At 43.5% G+C, this 16,140-nt stretch overlaps 1 protein-coding gene across 1 annotated transcript in view; it reads left to right on the forward strand.

Moving 5' to 3' along the window:
• Nucleotides 1-16,140, forward strand: part of LOC147716861 (nicotinamide N-methyltransferase-like) — a 74,513-nt gene that overhangs the window by 50,849 nt on the left and 7,524 nt on the right. Inside the window, exon 2 of the mRNA XM_086923769.1 lies at nt 1,555-1,762. Within this exon, the coding sequence (XP_086779895.1) occupies nt 1,555-1,762 (208 nt within the window). The remainder of the gene's footprint in view (nt 1-1,554; nt 1,763-16,140) is intronic.

Consider the following 16,140-nt stretch of genomic DNA (forward strand, 5'->3'; position numbering starts at 1 on the left):
CGTACCAGCACTTTCTGAGGTCCTCCACACTCAGGGGTGTCACACCGCAAGCATTCAACTTGTGCTGGATTTCTTCCCAGATCCTCCTTTTGCGACTCTCTGGCACCTCCCTGGATTTCCTTCCAAAAAGTAATTCATGGTTTGACACCATTTCATGAATCAGATGCTCCAATTCTGCCTCAGAAAACTTTTGTTTTCTTTTCCTTGAGCTTCCACTCTCCTGCTGCTGGGATTCCTGCCTGGGCGTGGCTCCACTCTCAGCCCTGTTTCTCTAGGTGCACACTGCACTGTACCAAACACACCTTCACTCTGCCTCTGATTCAGGAACTCAGGTGCAGCATGGGAAGTCAATCACTTCCTGGTTGTGATTTCATCATGCTGCACCAGATCTCCTGATTGGCTCATTTGCGAAAATCGCGAAATTGCGATTTTTCACGCAAATTGCGATTTTTCACGCAAATTGCGATTTTTCATAGCGAATTCGCATATTGTGCGATTCCTACAGGTTAAGTAATCGCATTTGGGGGAATCGCAAATAAATAGCGATTTTTAAGGAATGGCTAATTATTTGCGATTTCTTTCATACATACCGATTTACGATTCTGAATGTGCGATTCAGTAAAAATCGCATTTTCAGATTTACAAATCGGTACTTTCATACATATGGCCCTATATATCATTACAACCAGAAGGGACTGATGGATGTAAAGTATAGTTTCCTGGATTCATCCATGGGGTTCATATCTGTTTTCACCACAAACTTCAAGTAGGCTGAAACCTTGAAACATAGGAAAAATGGACTAGCACTTCACAAAATGCAGAAACGCTGCTTGTTCTTGAAAAGTATAAAGATGATGCTTTTAGCAATGTTTTATTAAAAAAAGAATGTCTTCTTGCACAACACTTTTTGCTATTTTTCTGAAGAAAGAACATCAGTTTGGTTGTATTTTGGCTATTTTCTTGGCTCCCTTCTGCTGAATCCACAAACCCTAGGTACCATAAGAATCCTCAAGATTTGGGGAAAAATGAACTTGAATATGACTTTGATACCATTTGAGGAAAAATTGTCATGAAGGCTTAAGGGCACAGTGGCTCAAACATAAAAAAGACTCAGCTCGAGGGAGTGGGAGAAGCCTCAGCAGCAAAATGGTTAAAATATTTAAAAAGTCAAACAAACTATTTGTATAACTTAGCAACCAAATCCTCTTGCTTAAAAGATGCTAAATGTTTGTATATTCACACTCTTCCTAAGTAGCAGAATAAAGGAGGTAAGTCTTTTTTTTATTGAGGCTTTGCATTCTTGGATTAGGAGATTCACACAATACGATATAGTAGTTAAAAAAACAGTGTATAAACATAACATAAGTGGAATACAAACTAATGCACACATAGAGGATTGTTAGCTTAATCTATTTACCTTACATTTTAATGAAAATTCTTCAGTCACAAGCCATGAACTAAATATTACATATGTTTTCATCTAGAATCATTAAGAGTAACAATGTGTTATTTCATGTTAATAATTATTGAAACATTTCAAATTATTTGAAACAGGCAAAGTAAAGGGGGATACAATCATGCAAATTGGCATGACCTACCTCATACATTTACTTCTACCAACCTGCAAAGTCTTCAAGGAGATCTTTGTTGTTGATATTTTTGACATCAGCCTCCGGGAAGTTAGAAAATGGCAGGAGAAGGATCCTGGAGCAATCGATCTGTCATCTGCTGCAAAAACGCTTTGCGAACATGAAGGACACAGGTATGTATTCTAAAAACTTACCAGCTCTTTATAGATATTTCAAGGATTATCCCATCTGGGGCATGTATTACATGTCTATGTCAGAATGGTCTACTCTTACTATGTCTTGAATAGGTACTAGTCAAACCGCACTACTTTCATTTTTATCGGGTTAAGGCAACTAGTTAAACTTTTGAATTTCTGATCAGAATTTCAACATGCAGTGGAAAAACCAAATGGTGTGACTTTCCTAAATGCATTACATACTGACAATACTGCAGTAAAAACATGCTTTCACAGACAATATACAAAGAGCCAAATTGCACTGTCGCATGTGGACACACAACAGAAACTGGCTCCTGGGCACAGACGGCTTACAAACATGCATTGGATATGGGTACATGTACACGCAAAGTAGGTACATATTTTTTGCTGTTTAAAGAATTTGAGCAATGTCTCCTCATTTATTCAATTCTTCCAATAGCCCTTTCAGTTTGATTCTAATGTTAAGTTCAGAAGAAAGACTATTTGCTAATGTTCTTCTTGCTTTGTCATAATTTTTTTTATTGATGTTGTCCTTAATTTTTGTGGTATTTTAAGTTCTTGAATGTGCAAACAGCTGACATGTGTTTTGCCGCTAATGGTCTATTGGACCGGGGCTTTTTCAAGGCTGCAAGAGATGTAACGTGACAGTGTCAGTTTTAATAAAATTACTAAAACTGTATTGAGAACCACCACCGAGTGAGGAAACTATGTTGTGCATGGGTACCTAACATTCAGGAAATACAGGGAAGTGTACTGGGGAGGGAAGAGAAAAAAGTGAAATAGAACCAGTGACCAACAAAAAGAAAAAAAACACCTAAAAGGAATAGATGATGGGGTACTATTAAGGTTATTAGCAGACACAACAGTGCAGTGAAATTTCCCGTGGGTATATTTGAGGGCTACATGCTTTGGCGCTGGCAAGAGGGAGAGTTAAAAGAATGTATTCACTATGCGAGTCATGTTTTAGAAAGATTGTCTTACTCATGCTTTCATCAATCTTCTTGCAAGGCAAAATTCATTTGAGTCAAGTCAATTCTCATGTGTTGTTTGATTGGATTGGTAAGTTTGGTAATCACACTTTAGCCAATAGTTGTGCAATTAGTTGTTAAATAACATGCTTAATAAGAAAAACAAGCAAGAGTCAATTTTCAATAATACATATCCTGTGTACCTTAATAAGTAAACATAATCATAGTATGCAGTTTCCTTCAAATCTTCTATACATATATAAAAACGAAAGTATGTCTGTTTGTCCTTTATGCATTCCTACACCATTCATCCGATCGCCATGAAAATTTGGGAAGGTTTCTGGCAACAAAAAAAAGAAACATTTGTTAAATATCGGCTCCCCGGCCTCCCATGGCCCTCATAATCTTTCCAATAATGAACGGTTACAGTTTACGGTGCGACTCGCTTTTGCAATGACCATCAACAAAGCACAAGGACAACAGCTGCAAGTGTGTGGACTAGATTTGGAGAATCTGTGCTTCTCACATGGACAACTGTATGTGGCCAACTCACGCGTCATAAAACCTTCTGATTTATTTGTGTACGCACCAGACAGAAAAGCAAAAAATACTGTGTATCCACAAGCACTTGAATAAATAAACAGAATTAAAACAACACTTTAAAATGTTTTCCATATTAAAATGAATAAGTTTCAATAAAAATGACACAATGTAAATTGAATGTTATCATAACAAGTTTCCTTAAATGTCCTTTCTTCCGAGATCGCAGCAACGCGCGACGGGTAAGCTAGTTTGTTATAAAATGGTAAACATTAGTTTTCCCGACAAACGAAAAACTGAGTTGTAATCTGTTAGGAAGATAAGCACAAAAAACAGAAGAAGCCATAAGCAAAAAATGACATTGTTTATAATACATGATTTGCCAACAGTTAGGATAATGAGTGGTATAACTCCGAATATGAGAAAAGGAAAAAGGCATCATATCATTCATTTTCTGGCTTTATGCTCTCTGCAGTAACAGCCATAATATTAAAAGTGAACCCAATGATGGTCCCTTGACAGAGGGCTATCATCATGCCTCGATTTCGATTGGATCAAAAAACCTAGGAAACGAACAACAAGGGAAGCGAGGGCAGAGTCAAAATAATGTTATGCCAATATTAAAGTGTCAATATGATCCAATGGTATAAAAGTCAGCATTCTGAGTTTAATTTGACATGGCAATGACTCTAGGTAGAGTGGGTGTAAATATTTGATATTTTTGCCTCTGCAATGTGTCCGGGGCCAGTTTGTGTTGCATGTTCATGATTGATTGTACCTGTCATCTTTGAGTATGTTCTCATAGCTAATGGAATTTGCAATGAAATATTGCATTGATAAACAGAGTGCGGAATCATTTATACCCCTAGTAGAATGTTGCTGCTACTCTTCTTACCAAAACAAAAGTGGTGTTCTGTCATCCTCCCCTGGCACAGAAAATGAACCTGGCAACTGATATATTCTTCATACTCTGCAAATTGATGCTTACATAAAAAGTATTTCATTAGATAACAATTCAACTATACTATATGTCGGTTAGATTGATTTATGTCAATAATATCAATTTGAAAAACAACTATGATGCTTGATTGTACTTTTCAGATGTCAAATTGTCACTAATGCCTTGAAATATAAGTATGATGGTAGAATATTCTAGTAGCCACCAATATGTAACTGACAAAGTGTTTAAGCAAAGGCTGAAAAGGTCTAATAAAAAGATGTCAATTGGAGAAAACCACTGCCTCTATGGCCACTTACTGTATTCCTACTGTCTGAAATATTACAACACATTTATTTGTGCTGTGAAGTCACACCGGAAGATGAAGTATACAGATTTATTTTATGTGATACTGTTGTGTTCCCCAAATATTATTGGGGTCACACCCAGTAAACCCCCAAGCCCCAAAAGGAAACTTACCTTTGTTTGGAGAAAATTGAACTGACACGGGTCTCTCAGTTCCTCTCCAGTGAGTTATGCTTTATCAGACAGGGAGTATCAGTAGTCAGACACACCTGTTCTATAATCTGTTATCTGCAGGGTGATAGATGTAATCTTGTCTGTGTACTCCAAAGCAGCCTTCACACCACACACACACACACACACACACACACGCACACACACACACATACTCTATTAATATATTATTCAGCAGAAGTTGTCTGAGACTCCACACATAAAAAGATAGGCCTATCCTATAATTTTATGTGCAGAGTTCTACATCCGACTGCAGAGTCTCCACAGTTCTAAAATTATTATTCGTAAAATGTAACTTTTAGTTTGTCAAAAGGCCCTTAGATTTTGCAGCAACAGTACTGTGTGTATTTTTTGGTAGGTCTACCTGCAACTGTATGTTAACATGCACAAACCTATATGTGTATTAGTATAGCCTTGCATAGTTTCATGCTGTTAAATGCACAGACATGTACTCTTCTCAAGGGGTCAGTGAATGCGATTCAAAAGGGCATTTTGTTGCATTTTTTCAGTGAATTAAACAAAAGTCAAACTGTAAATATGAACACTCCGGGAAATCTTTGTGAATCCCATGAAAGTTAGAAATTTGCTCCAAATATTGAAGTTAAACTGTGGGATCAAAATTCCTAGTTTCAAGTTGGCGTTTTTGTTACATTGGCTGACTGTATATTTTTTAGTTGATGTGTTTCTTAACAATGTTTTCCGTTGTTTGTCAAATCCTTCACTTATAATGAGTTTCAGAGAGGGGGAAGAGAGAAGAAGAAATGCATCGCATGTGGAGAGGAGTTGGTTTAACGGCTAGCTTGGTTCGAGTCTCGGCAAAGACAGGGAAATTCCTGTGCTTCTGGGCAAATCACCTAATCTCCCGGTGCCTAACAAAAATTAATATGTTTCATGTAACGCAACCGGTGCTATGTAAAGTGATCTGATACGCAGTACCTACGGGTGAAGTTAGCGCTATATAAAACTCAGTAAAAAAAAGAGGCATGTTGTTTTATAAATCCTCAGCAGTAGTGTTTCTCACAGTAATACTGAAATACTAAAACACATTGGCATTTAAATACATATTGTATCATGTTTGCACACTATGAAGAACTTGATAACATACAGCTGTGTACCGGGGATGAAAACATTATGAAGTTGCAAAGTATGACGAACAGTTTTAAAAAAGTGAACATACTGATATGATAATAGTACAAACTGCATCCGAGAAGTGCTGGAAGAATGAGGCCACAGCCATGATGAGTGCAGTAAGTAAGCTTCCATGCAAACAGTTTATCTGTCACATATTGATAAATCATCTTTTACTTACAAATATCATCAGGCTCTTCTTAGTTAGATTCAGAAAAAGGGGGTGGTGATGAACAGAGTGTCTGAATTAAGCAGACCACTCTTACCCAGTCCAAAGATCAGGGCTTGATCCATCGCCGTTTTTTAGCTCACTGCACCATCCCAGCTCAGAACCTGGCTACATGCAAATTAGTCGGTCAAACTTTAGTCCAACCGCCATCCTGTTGGGAATGTGACCTCCGGACTAGCTGTCGGCAGTCCAGCTATAGGGATTATGAAGCAACCATTTTGCATATCCCTGCACTATTTAGCAGGCACCATACAGTGCCTGTCACATTGGTGCAGAGATATATAGAAGGCACCCAGAACCCAAGGCTGAGAGCAAGGTGGAAAGGGAGTCCACTAGGGGCCCTCAAAGTCCCTTTCCACCAGCCTTTTCATGGTGGGTTAACCGCCATGAAATGGCCGGCGGACAGTGACATTGTAATCCCTCAGGCACCACCACTGTTGGATTCAAGTCCTTTTGATGCATGACTGGCTCCTTGAGCCCGTAGGATATGTGGGGTCGGTCTCTCCATCTGCCAACCATTGTACAGCGGCGGGCAGACCTCTGAGTCCGATGGTGGTTGGACAACCACTGACTGGCTGACGGTGGCTGTCCCACCACCATCACAATCAGGCCCATATTTAGTAGAGAACTAAGGACCAGATATATGAAGATGTATCGAGTTGGTGATCAGTCACAAATTGATTAGGGTTAAGTTCTGTAAAATAGGGTCAAGTGATGGACAAAAGTTGGAAAAACTACTGAATCAAAAAATAACAAATTAAAAAATACATATATGTATTAAAGATTCACAAACAGTGATTCATAGGAAAAGCCCCTTTTGCATTCACAACCTAATATCAAATAGAGAGAGGTAATAAGCATGTGCAAAAATAAGAAATCTTAAAAAAATATTCATAAACTTAAACTCAGAAAAGCACTCAACTACCCAAAAAAACACATTCTGAATCAAATGTAAATTAATACACTACCTCAACAATTTTGAATGTGGAAGGCATGTTTGGGATTTCACAGTTACTTTTTATATCATCATGGTAGCATTTTTGTTCAGAAATAGTAACGGTATGTAAAATAATTGGAACATGACCATATAATCCTAAGGGGAGCTTTTTCAATGTGTTTAATTAAACATCAACTCAACACCTTCTCCGATTACCTACAGTGCCTCTGAATTGAGTATGTTGATGGATCTGTGCCAATTTCTCTGTATTGTACCCTGATGAGGTAGACTGTTCTTCCCTCTTCAGCTTACATGATACTTAGGCTGGATCCATCTCCAGTCCCCCAACAGAATTATAGCCCTAAAAGCAGAATTAAACATCTTCAGCTTCTCTACTGCAGTTGACATTAATTGTAAGACCTTTGTAACATCTCCTACACACGGTTTTATTTTGCATTTTTGACAGGGTATCTGTAAAGTTTTTCGGTAGCACTAGCATACCTGTCAAATAACAATGTCTTTCTGGAGGTAAGACCGCTGACTCATTGTCATTGAAATTGCTCTCCCTCACTCGCAGCTCACCATTAAGTGAGGCCTTCCCCCGAGTCCCTGCACTCTCGAATGTTGGTGTTCGAGGCCCTCCTCCACCTGTGCCACATCTCTAATGGTCCAGTGGACCTCTGTCTCCATTCCCTTGCTCCACTTTTGCTCTCCGTTTTCACTCTTTTTTTCCCTCACTTCTATCTCCCACCTTTACTCAACTTCTGGGTCTTAACCTCCATTTTCTGTCGTTTTCCCCTCATTTCAAGCTCCCCCCTTCGCTCTCTCTCCAGTGTCTTTCCTCAGTTTTTCACTCATTTTTACCCTCTTCTCCTGTGTCCTCTGTGTCTTTCCTCCACTCTTTCTTTCACTTTTGCTGCCTTATTTGCACTTTTCTCTCTCTTTTTGCCTTTTTCCTTTTGCCTTTTTTAGCCCGTTTTTCCCCGCTGCTGCTGCCCCCGCGGCCCCTCCCGCCAGCACGACCAGTGCGACTGGCCCAATCCAGCTCCCCTCCCGCCTCCCAGCTGTCCAGCCCTCCCTGACCCCTACTCAATGGCGGCCACTGCCAGCCGGGCAGTGGCTGCACCGCTGGGGCTCCAAAGGCTTGCCCGTCTGTGCCCGTCCGCGACCCAACTGCGACCAGCGCCAGGACCCCTGGATTTCTGCACCGCCAACGCTATGGCCCAGCGGCACTCACGCTCTCAACCCATGTCGCAACAACAACTACAAACATTCATCACCAGCCGACACCCACGGACCCTTCAGCTGTTACCGCTGCCGGCACACCTGCAGCATCGCCAAGACCACTGACCCAGAGAAAATCCGTCCGCAAGAACACAACCGAACCGAAGACCCTGCAAAGTATTCTCCTCAATGTCCAACCCCTCCACAAACATGCCACCGAAATCTGGGACCTCGTCCACAGCACTACCCCGAACTTAACATTCTTTACCTAAACCTGGACCAACACCACCTCAGGACCGGACATCGCCATTGCCATTGACCAAGGATACAAGATCTCCAGGAAAGACCGTCCCACCCGCCCTGGAGGAGGAATCGCCATCATCTACATATCCACCCTCCGCCTGAGCACACTCCCCGACGAGCCCACAGACCTGATGGAACACCTTCACTTCAAGATACAGACCAGCCTTAGCTCCACCCTCCGTGGAACCCTCATCTAACAACTACCTGGACCCATCAGACTTTTTGCCAACTCCATCACGGACATCATCTACCTGCATGCCATCGCATCCACCAACCACATCCAACTGGGAGACCTCAACTTCCACTACTACCTACTGGACCCCAGTACCACATCCCTCCTGGTCAACCTCCACAACATCGGACTCCGCCAGATCGTGACCGAACCCATGCACTCAGCAGGACACAACCTCGACCTCCTCTTCACAACAGGAAACTCCATCACCTTCAGCCACACCACCGAACTCCCATGCACTGACCATCGATGCGTCCAATTCACCTTCACAACACCCACTATCCACAGACACCAGTACCTGCTCCCATGAAGAAACTGGACCAGAATCACCGACGACCAGCTAACCTCATCACTCAGCAACTCCACTCCAACCATTGCGGAAAACGACAACACCAACACCACAGCCCCCCTCAAGAAAAACAACAACACCCACACCAAGAAAGCTAGATGGTTCACCACCGAACTTCGAGAGTCCAGACGCACTTGCCGGAACCTCAAAAAAGCCTGGAAGAACACCAAATCCACAGAAACCCACAACAACTTCAGAGCCGCCTCCAACGCCCACGAACAACTCATCAGAAAAACAAGGAAAAAAGTGATTGAAGACAGAATTTCCACTTATGCACACAACAGCAAAGAACTCTTCAACATCATTAAGGAGCTCGCCCTACCCACCAGCACGTCCACTGACATCCCTCCCTCACAAAACCTCTGCGACAAACTCAGCACATTTTCCACCACGAAATCAAGAGCATCTATGACAACTTCAATGAAGACAACCAACACACTGAACCCTCACCAACCACCCCGACACCCTGAAGCCAGCGATCGACAACTGGACAGCCCTCACCACCAAAGACACACTGAAGATGATGAAGTCAGTCCACTACTGGGCCCTCATGGACCCCTGCCGCACCACATTTTCATCATCGCACCCATGCTCTGCCACACCATCAACCACTCCCTGGCAACCGCCTCATTCCCTGATAACTGGAAACACGCTGGGATCAATCCCCTCCTGAAGAAACCCTTGGCAGACCCCACTGACCTAAAAAACTACAGACCCATCTCCCTACTCCTGTTCCCAGCGAAAGTCATCGAGAAAGCCATCAATAGCCAACTCGCCTCATCAAAGAGCACAACATACTCGACTCCTCCCAATCCGGCTACAGAAAAAAACACAGTACAGAAACCACCTTCCTTACTGCAACAGACGATATTCGTACCTTACTGGACAAAGGAGAAACAGCAGCCCTCATCATCCTCAACCTCTCAGTGGCGTTAAACACAGTCTCTCACCGCACCCTAATATGCAGACTCCACAACACAGGGTTCCAATACATGGCAGAATGCAGTGGGTCAGACTCCCCCATTTCCTCTCAGACCCTACCCCTACCACCTGCGGAGCCCCTAGGGGTGCTCCCTCAGGCCTACGCTCTTCAACGTCTACATGGCTCCGCTCGCCCCCATCGTCAGAACCTCCGGACTCAACATTGTGTCATACGCAGATGACACCCAACTCATCCTCTCCCTATCCAACGAACCCAACACAACTTTCGAGAAGGCATGGAAGCCATCGCCAAATGGATAAAAAACAGCTGCCTACAACTAAACACAAACAAAACGGATGTACTCATCATGGGCCCAAACCCAGACGCCTGGAATGACAGCTGGTAGCCACCCACCCTCGGAAGCCCACCCACCCCCACGGACCACTCACGCAACCTGAGAATCATCCTGGACTCAGAGCTCAAAATGGACCACCAGATCAAATCCGTCTCGTCCTCCTGCTTTCACACTCTCCGCTTCCTACGCAAGACCTTCAAATGGATCCTCCTTGAAAGCAGAAAGACTGTCACTCAGGCCCAGGTCACCAGCAGGTTCGACTAAGGCAACGCACTCTATGCCGTAATGAACTAATACCTCACCCGCAAGCTACAGAACATCCAAAACACCGCTGCAAGACTGGTCCTCAACCTGCCAAGCCTCTGCCACATCTCCCAGCACCTGGGCACACTCCACTGGCTTCTCATCGAAGCTAGAGTCACCTTTAAGATGCTAACCCACGCTCACAAAGCCCACCACGACACTGGACCAGCATACCAGAACAGCCGACTCAAATTCCACGCACCCCAAAAGGACCCTACGATCGGCCCAGATCTCCTACGCCTTGGTGCCCCGCACTAAAAGGACTAGATCGGGAGGCCGCTCCTTCTCCTTCCAAGGGGCCAGTGCCTGGAACGACCTTCCGCTCCACCTCAGACAGATAACATTGCTCCCCATCTTCGCTTGAAACCTTGAAACCTGGCTCTTCGACAGACCTCCTTCTTGATGGACTGCAACCTGCGAACCCCCCCCCCTCACCCACAGCACCTTGAGACCCTTACGGGTGAGTAGTCACGCTTAACAAACACCTGATTTGATTTGATTTGATTGTCTTTTTCCATTGCTTTCATTCAAAAAGTTAATCATTGCAACATAAGCTGTTGTACTTTTTCAAAAAGATTATCTTTATTTGCAATTCCTTTACATTCTTATCTATCAATATTCAAGAAAACATCCTTTTCCATCAAAAGCAGATATTTGTTTAGAGGATTACCCTCTTCATCAAGGCTGTAAAGAAAACAGAACATGAATCAGAACAACTCAAGTTCAATGTAAAATCATGTCTTACATAACGGCCTCTAATATGCAGCAATTCAATCATAAAATCAACCCCATAAAACATGATGTGATTGTTTATATGGATCTCTTTTTTTGATGTTATATTATACTTAGCTATTGCTTCACAATGTACTCATCCCCCAACACCATGTATGTTGGAGCAACAGTTAAGAGAGATATAGGGATTGTACTTGACTTTCAAATGATATATAGTATTCCTTAAATATATTAATAAGGGAAATTTAGATATGGTCTTCATTTCGCTCTCCTAAATGTCTTTAAATAGTTCATACAGTGCTATAAACATTCAAACAAGCCAATCCTCTTTTTGTAACACTACCCTTTGGAGTCACAAAGCATTCCTTTTACAATATACATGACGGCAGAAGCTATCACTATTAGCAATATTTCCCATGTAAAGATATATACGTGGCATGAAATAATAAATAGTGCAGTTGTCCTCAAAATAATACAATTTTTATATAGTAGAATGTTTATTCAAATATCACTTTGATTGATTTTAAAGTTTACATAGTGATACTTTTAAAGATGCTTACTAACTAGACATTATACATTCTCTGGATTGACTCAATGGCACGAAAACAGAATAAATGTTAGGGCCATTTTGGATACTCTATAACATTTATAGAAAGGTCCATCAAGTTCTAATACACACGGTACTGTCCAGAAGTACAAAACTTCTATCTCCCATTTATTGAAACCATGGAGAAAAAAATTGCTGCTTACAATTGAAACTGGATCTCTATATATGTTTCTAAGACTTTTACATATGATAAACTTCAGATAGTATAGAAATTACTTTGATCAGAATTCTGCAACCAATATAAAAATCCATATCCAATCTAACAATTAATAAACTCTAAAGTTATTACGGACTGTTCTAGAAGTCACACTCCTTTGTAATCTGCATAGAGGAATAGAAAATTCCTCATACTTGTGAGGTCAAATGGCAATACTTATGTAAAAAGTCTTGATAAAATCAATTCAAATAGGATCTCCACATCTTTAACTAATAGTTTCCCAAAAGATACATGTCCAATGACATGTCAATTACAAATGTCTACATTTTATATCAATATAAACATTCTAAATCCAATGTACCATTTAATAAAGACTAAGGGGTCTATTATGATGGCGGACAGACTTTGTCCAGCTAAATGACACATTTGGGATAACTCTTTCTTTGATGAAACACAAAGCACAAAATGAGAAATATTTGCGTTTTAGTTCCCCCGTATAACAAAAAAGTGTGCCAGAATGGACTAGAAAGTCAATAGCATTCTTCACTAACTCTGAAGATTGTAAAGATGCTTTCAGCATACCATTTTGCAAGTGGCAAGGCTCTCTTACAGGGAACACTTCAGCTCAGGTATTGATTTTGACACACAATATTTTCATATATGTAGCTGGATCACAGCATATACAAACAATATCACTCCAATCTTTGTTGAACTTGGGAAGAACTTTTTGCAGCAGCATTCCAAGTGATACTGCATTCCATGTTTTCCAAAGGTCTGGTGTCATATTTTCACCACAATCCCAGGTGCCTGGTGACAGCACTCTTTTCACATATACCTATCACTACACCTTGCATTTAATGTTTAATGCTTGGGGTATTTGGCAATTCACCTACTATTGATACTGACTCGCTAGAAAAGGGGGCTGATGTATAAAGAGGCTTTACCCATTCTCTATGGGTAAATGAGCAAAAGCAAGACCTCTGACCTTCCTGGTCAGTGTCACTGCTCTTCCCCTGTGCAGCTGCATCATTGAGGGACTGCCCTTGAGCCCAAGCTCCTTGCCCGGTAGGTGTTCAAGGCCCTCCTCCACCCGCAGGCTCCTGCCTGTGCCTCAACCCTGGTAGTCTCGTGGAAGAGCACCCTGCTCTTCTGCTATTCAGCTCTGTTCTGTGTCCTCTGTTCTCTTGTGCCTCTTTTTCTCTTTTGCCACTTTTTTCTCTGTTGCTTCTTTTCCTCTTCTGTCTCTTTCTCTTTTGCCTCTTTTTCCCTTTTGCCCATTTTTGCTCCCTCTTCCTGTGCTCCCCGCTGCTGCTGCCCCCGTGGCCCCTCCCACCAACATGTTGCTTCTCCTCCCACCTCCCAGCTGATCGCCTTCCCCCTGACCCCTACTTAATGGTGGCCAAGCATTGGGCACACCGCTCGAGCATCAAAGGCACGCCTGCCTGTCCATGATCCGTCTGTGACCAATGCCAGGGACCTTGGTCCCCCGGTGGTATGATGACCCCAGCACCCTACACACTCTCAACCCCCCCCCCCGACACATCAACAACTGCCATTTCGCAACACGGGCAACACCCAAGGCCCGATCTCCTGCCAACACTGCCACTGCACCTTCACTCACCTCTGTACCCCAGCAGACCCCCCAGCCCACCGGACACCAGCACACACAAACAACTGAAATGCATAATCCTCAATGTGCACACTCTGCACAGACATGCCATAGAAATCCGGAACCTTCTCAACACTCACACGCCTGACGTCACCTTCCTCACAGAGACCAGGACCAATGTCAGCTCTGGACCCGACACCGCAACCACCATCCCAGATGGATACAAGATCCTGAGGAATGACTGCCCCACATGCCCAGGAGGAGGCCTCGCCATCATCCACATAAGCTCCCCCTGCACGACAACCACACACTTGAATGATGCCTTGCCCTCATGGAACACATCCTCTTCCAGATCCAGACCAACCCCTCATCTACAGACCACCTGGCTCCGGTGGCGCATTCACCAACATCATTGCCGACCTCATTGCACCCCACGCCCTTGACTCCACAGACTAAATACTACTCAGAGAACTAAACTTCTACATGGACAACCATGATGAGGATGAGCCAAACACCACTGCCCTCCTAGAGAACATCACCAACATAGGACTGAAGCAACTTGTCTCCACCCCCACTCACAGAGCAGGACACACACTCGACCCTGTCTTGGATGGAGAAAACAGCATCTTCTTCAGCCACACCACTGAACTGTTCTGGACTGACTGCCACTGCATCTATTTCTCTTTTAGAAAACCCACCGCTCACAAGCATGTGCACCGTCTCCCATGCCGAATATGGAACAAAGTCTCTGAAGAACACCTCACCTCTGCCCTCACCTGCACTCTGCCCAACTATGACAGACTCCAACACCTTTGCAAGTAACCTCCATCAATGGTTCACCAGCTGTGCCAACACACTCGCCCCCCTCCAGGAGACTGCAAGATGACACAACAAGAAAGCAAACTGGTTCACCAGGGCACTCTAAGAACCCAAGCGCTCCTTCCGATGACAGGAAAAGATGTGGAGAAACAGCAGAATTCTGGAAACATGCACCACCTATAAAGCAGCCACCACGGCACACTAGCAACTTATCAAATCCACAAGGAAGAATTTCCTCCAAGACAGAATCCTCTCCAATGCCCACAACCCCAAGCAATGCTTCTCCATTATAAAGGAATTTGGCAAACCCAACAGCAAAACAACAGATGTCCCTCCCTCCCAAGACCTCTGCAACAGACTCAGCTCCTTCTTTCACCTCAAGATCAAGACGGTCTATGACAAATTCGACAAACAAGACCCCTCACCACCTCAAATCCTGCACCCAGCGATGTCAACCCAACAGACCCTACTTGGTTCCAAATCATGACAGAAGATACCCTAAATACCATGAAGAGCATCTACCTCAGAGCACCTTCAGATCCCTGCCCGACCACATCTTCCACAGGGCCACCACAGCCATCGCACCTCACCTACGTTGAACCATCAACTGCTTCCTTGAGACTGCCACATTCCCTGACAACTGGAAGCGTGCCAAAATCAATCTCCTCCTAAAGAAACCCTCGGAGGACCCGACAGACCTAAAAAACATCAGGCCCACCTTGCGGCCTCATTTTGCACCCAAGATCATTGAAAAGGCTGTCAACACCCAGCTAGCATAGTTCATCGAAGCCAACAACATCCTAGATTATGCCCATACCGGATTCCTCAACAACCACAGCACTGAGACCACCCTCCTCATTGCCATAGAGAACATCCATGCCATCCTTGACCAAGACCAAACGACAGCCCTCATCCACCTGGACCTATCATCAGCCCGCCTTCGACACCATCTCCCACCACACACTAGCCACCAGACTCCACGACCACGGCATCCAAGGAAAGGCATTAGACTGGATAATTTCATTCCTCACTGGCAAAACACTGAGAATAACAGAGAGCAGATGCAAGGTACACCAAGGATCCTCCCTCAGCCCACGCCACTTCAACGCCTACATAGCCCCCTCACAACCATCATCAGAAACCATGGGCAACATCGTCTCCTATGCAGATAATACCCAACTCATCCTCTCCCTCACCAGTGAACCAGACATCGCCAGGCACAACTTCCAAGAAGGGATAAAAGGTGTTGCAACCTGGATAAAGAACAGTTGCCTGAAACTCAACTCAGAGACAACAGAAGTCCTCATCCTTGGCTCCACCCCTTCACATGGGATGACACGTGTTGGCCCCCCACCCTCGGAAACCCACCCACCCTGATAGACCATGCATGTAACCTCAGCATCATACTGGGCTCATCGCTCACTATGAATTGCCAGATCAACACTGTCTCCTCTGCATGCTTCAAC

Source organism: Lissotriton vulgaris, chromosome 5, assembly GCF_964263255.1.
Source record: "Lissotriton vulgaris chromosome 5, aLisVul1.2, whole genome shotgun sequence".
NCBI classification, from domain to species: Eukaryota; Metazoa; Chordata; class Amphibia; order Caudata; family Salamandridae; genus Lissotriton; species Lissotriton vulgaris.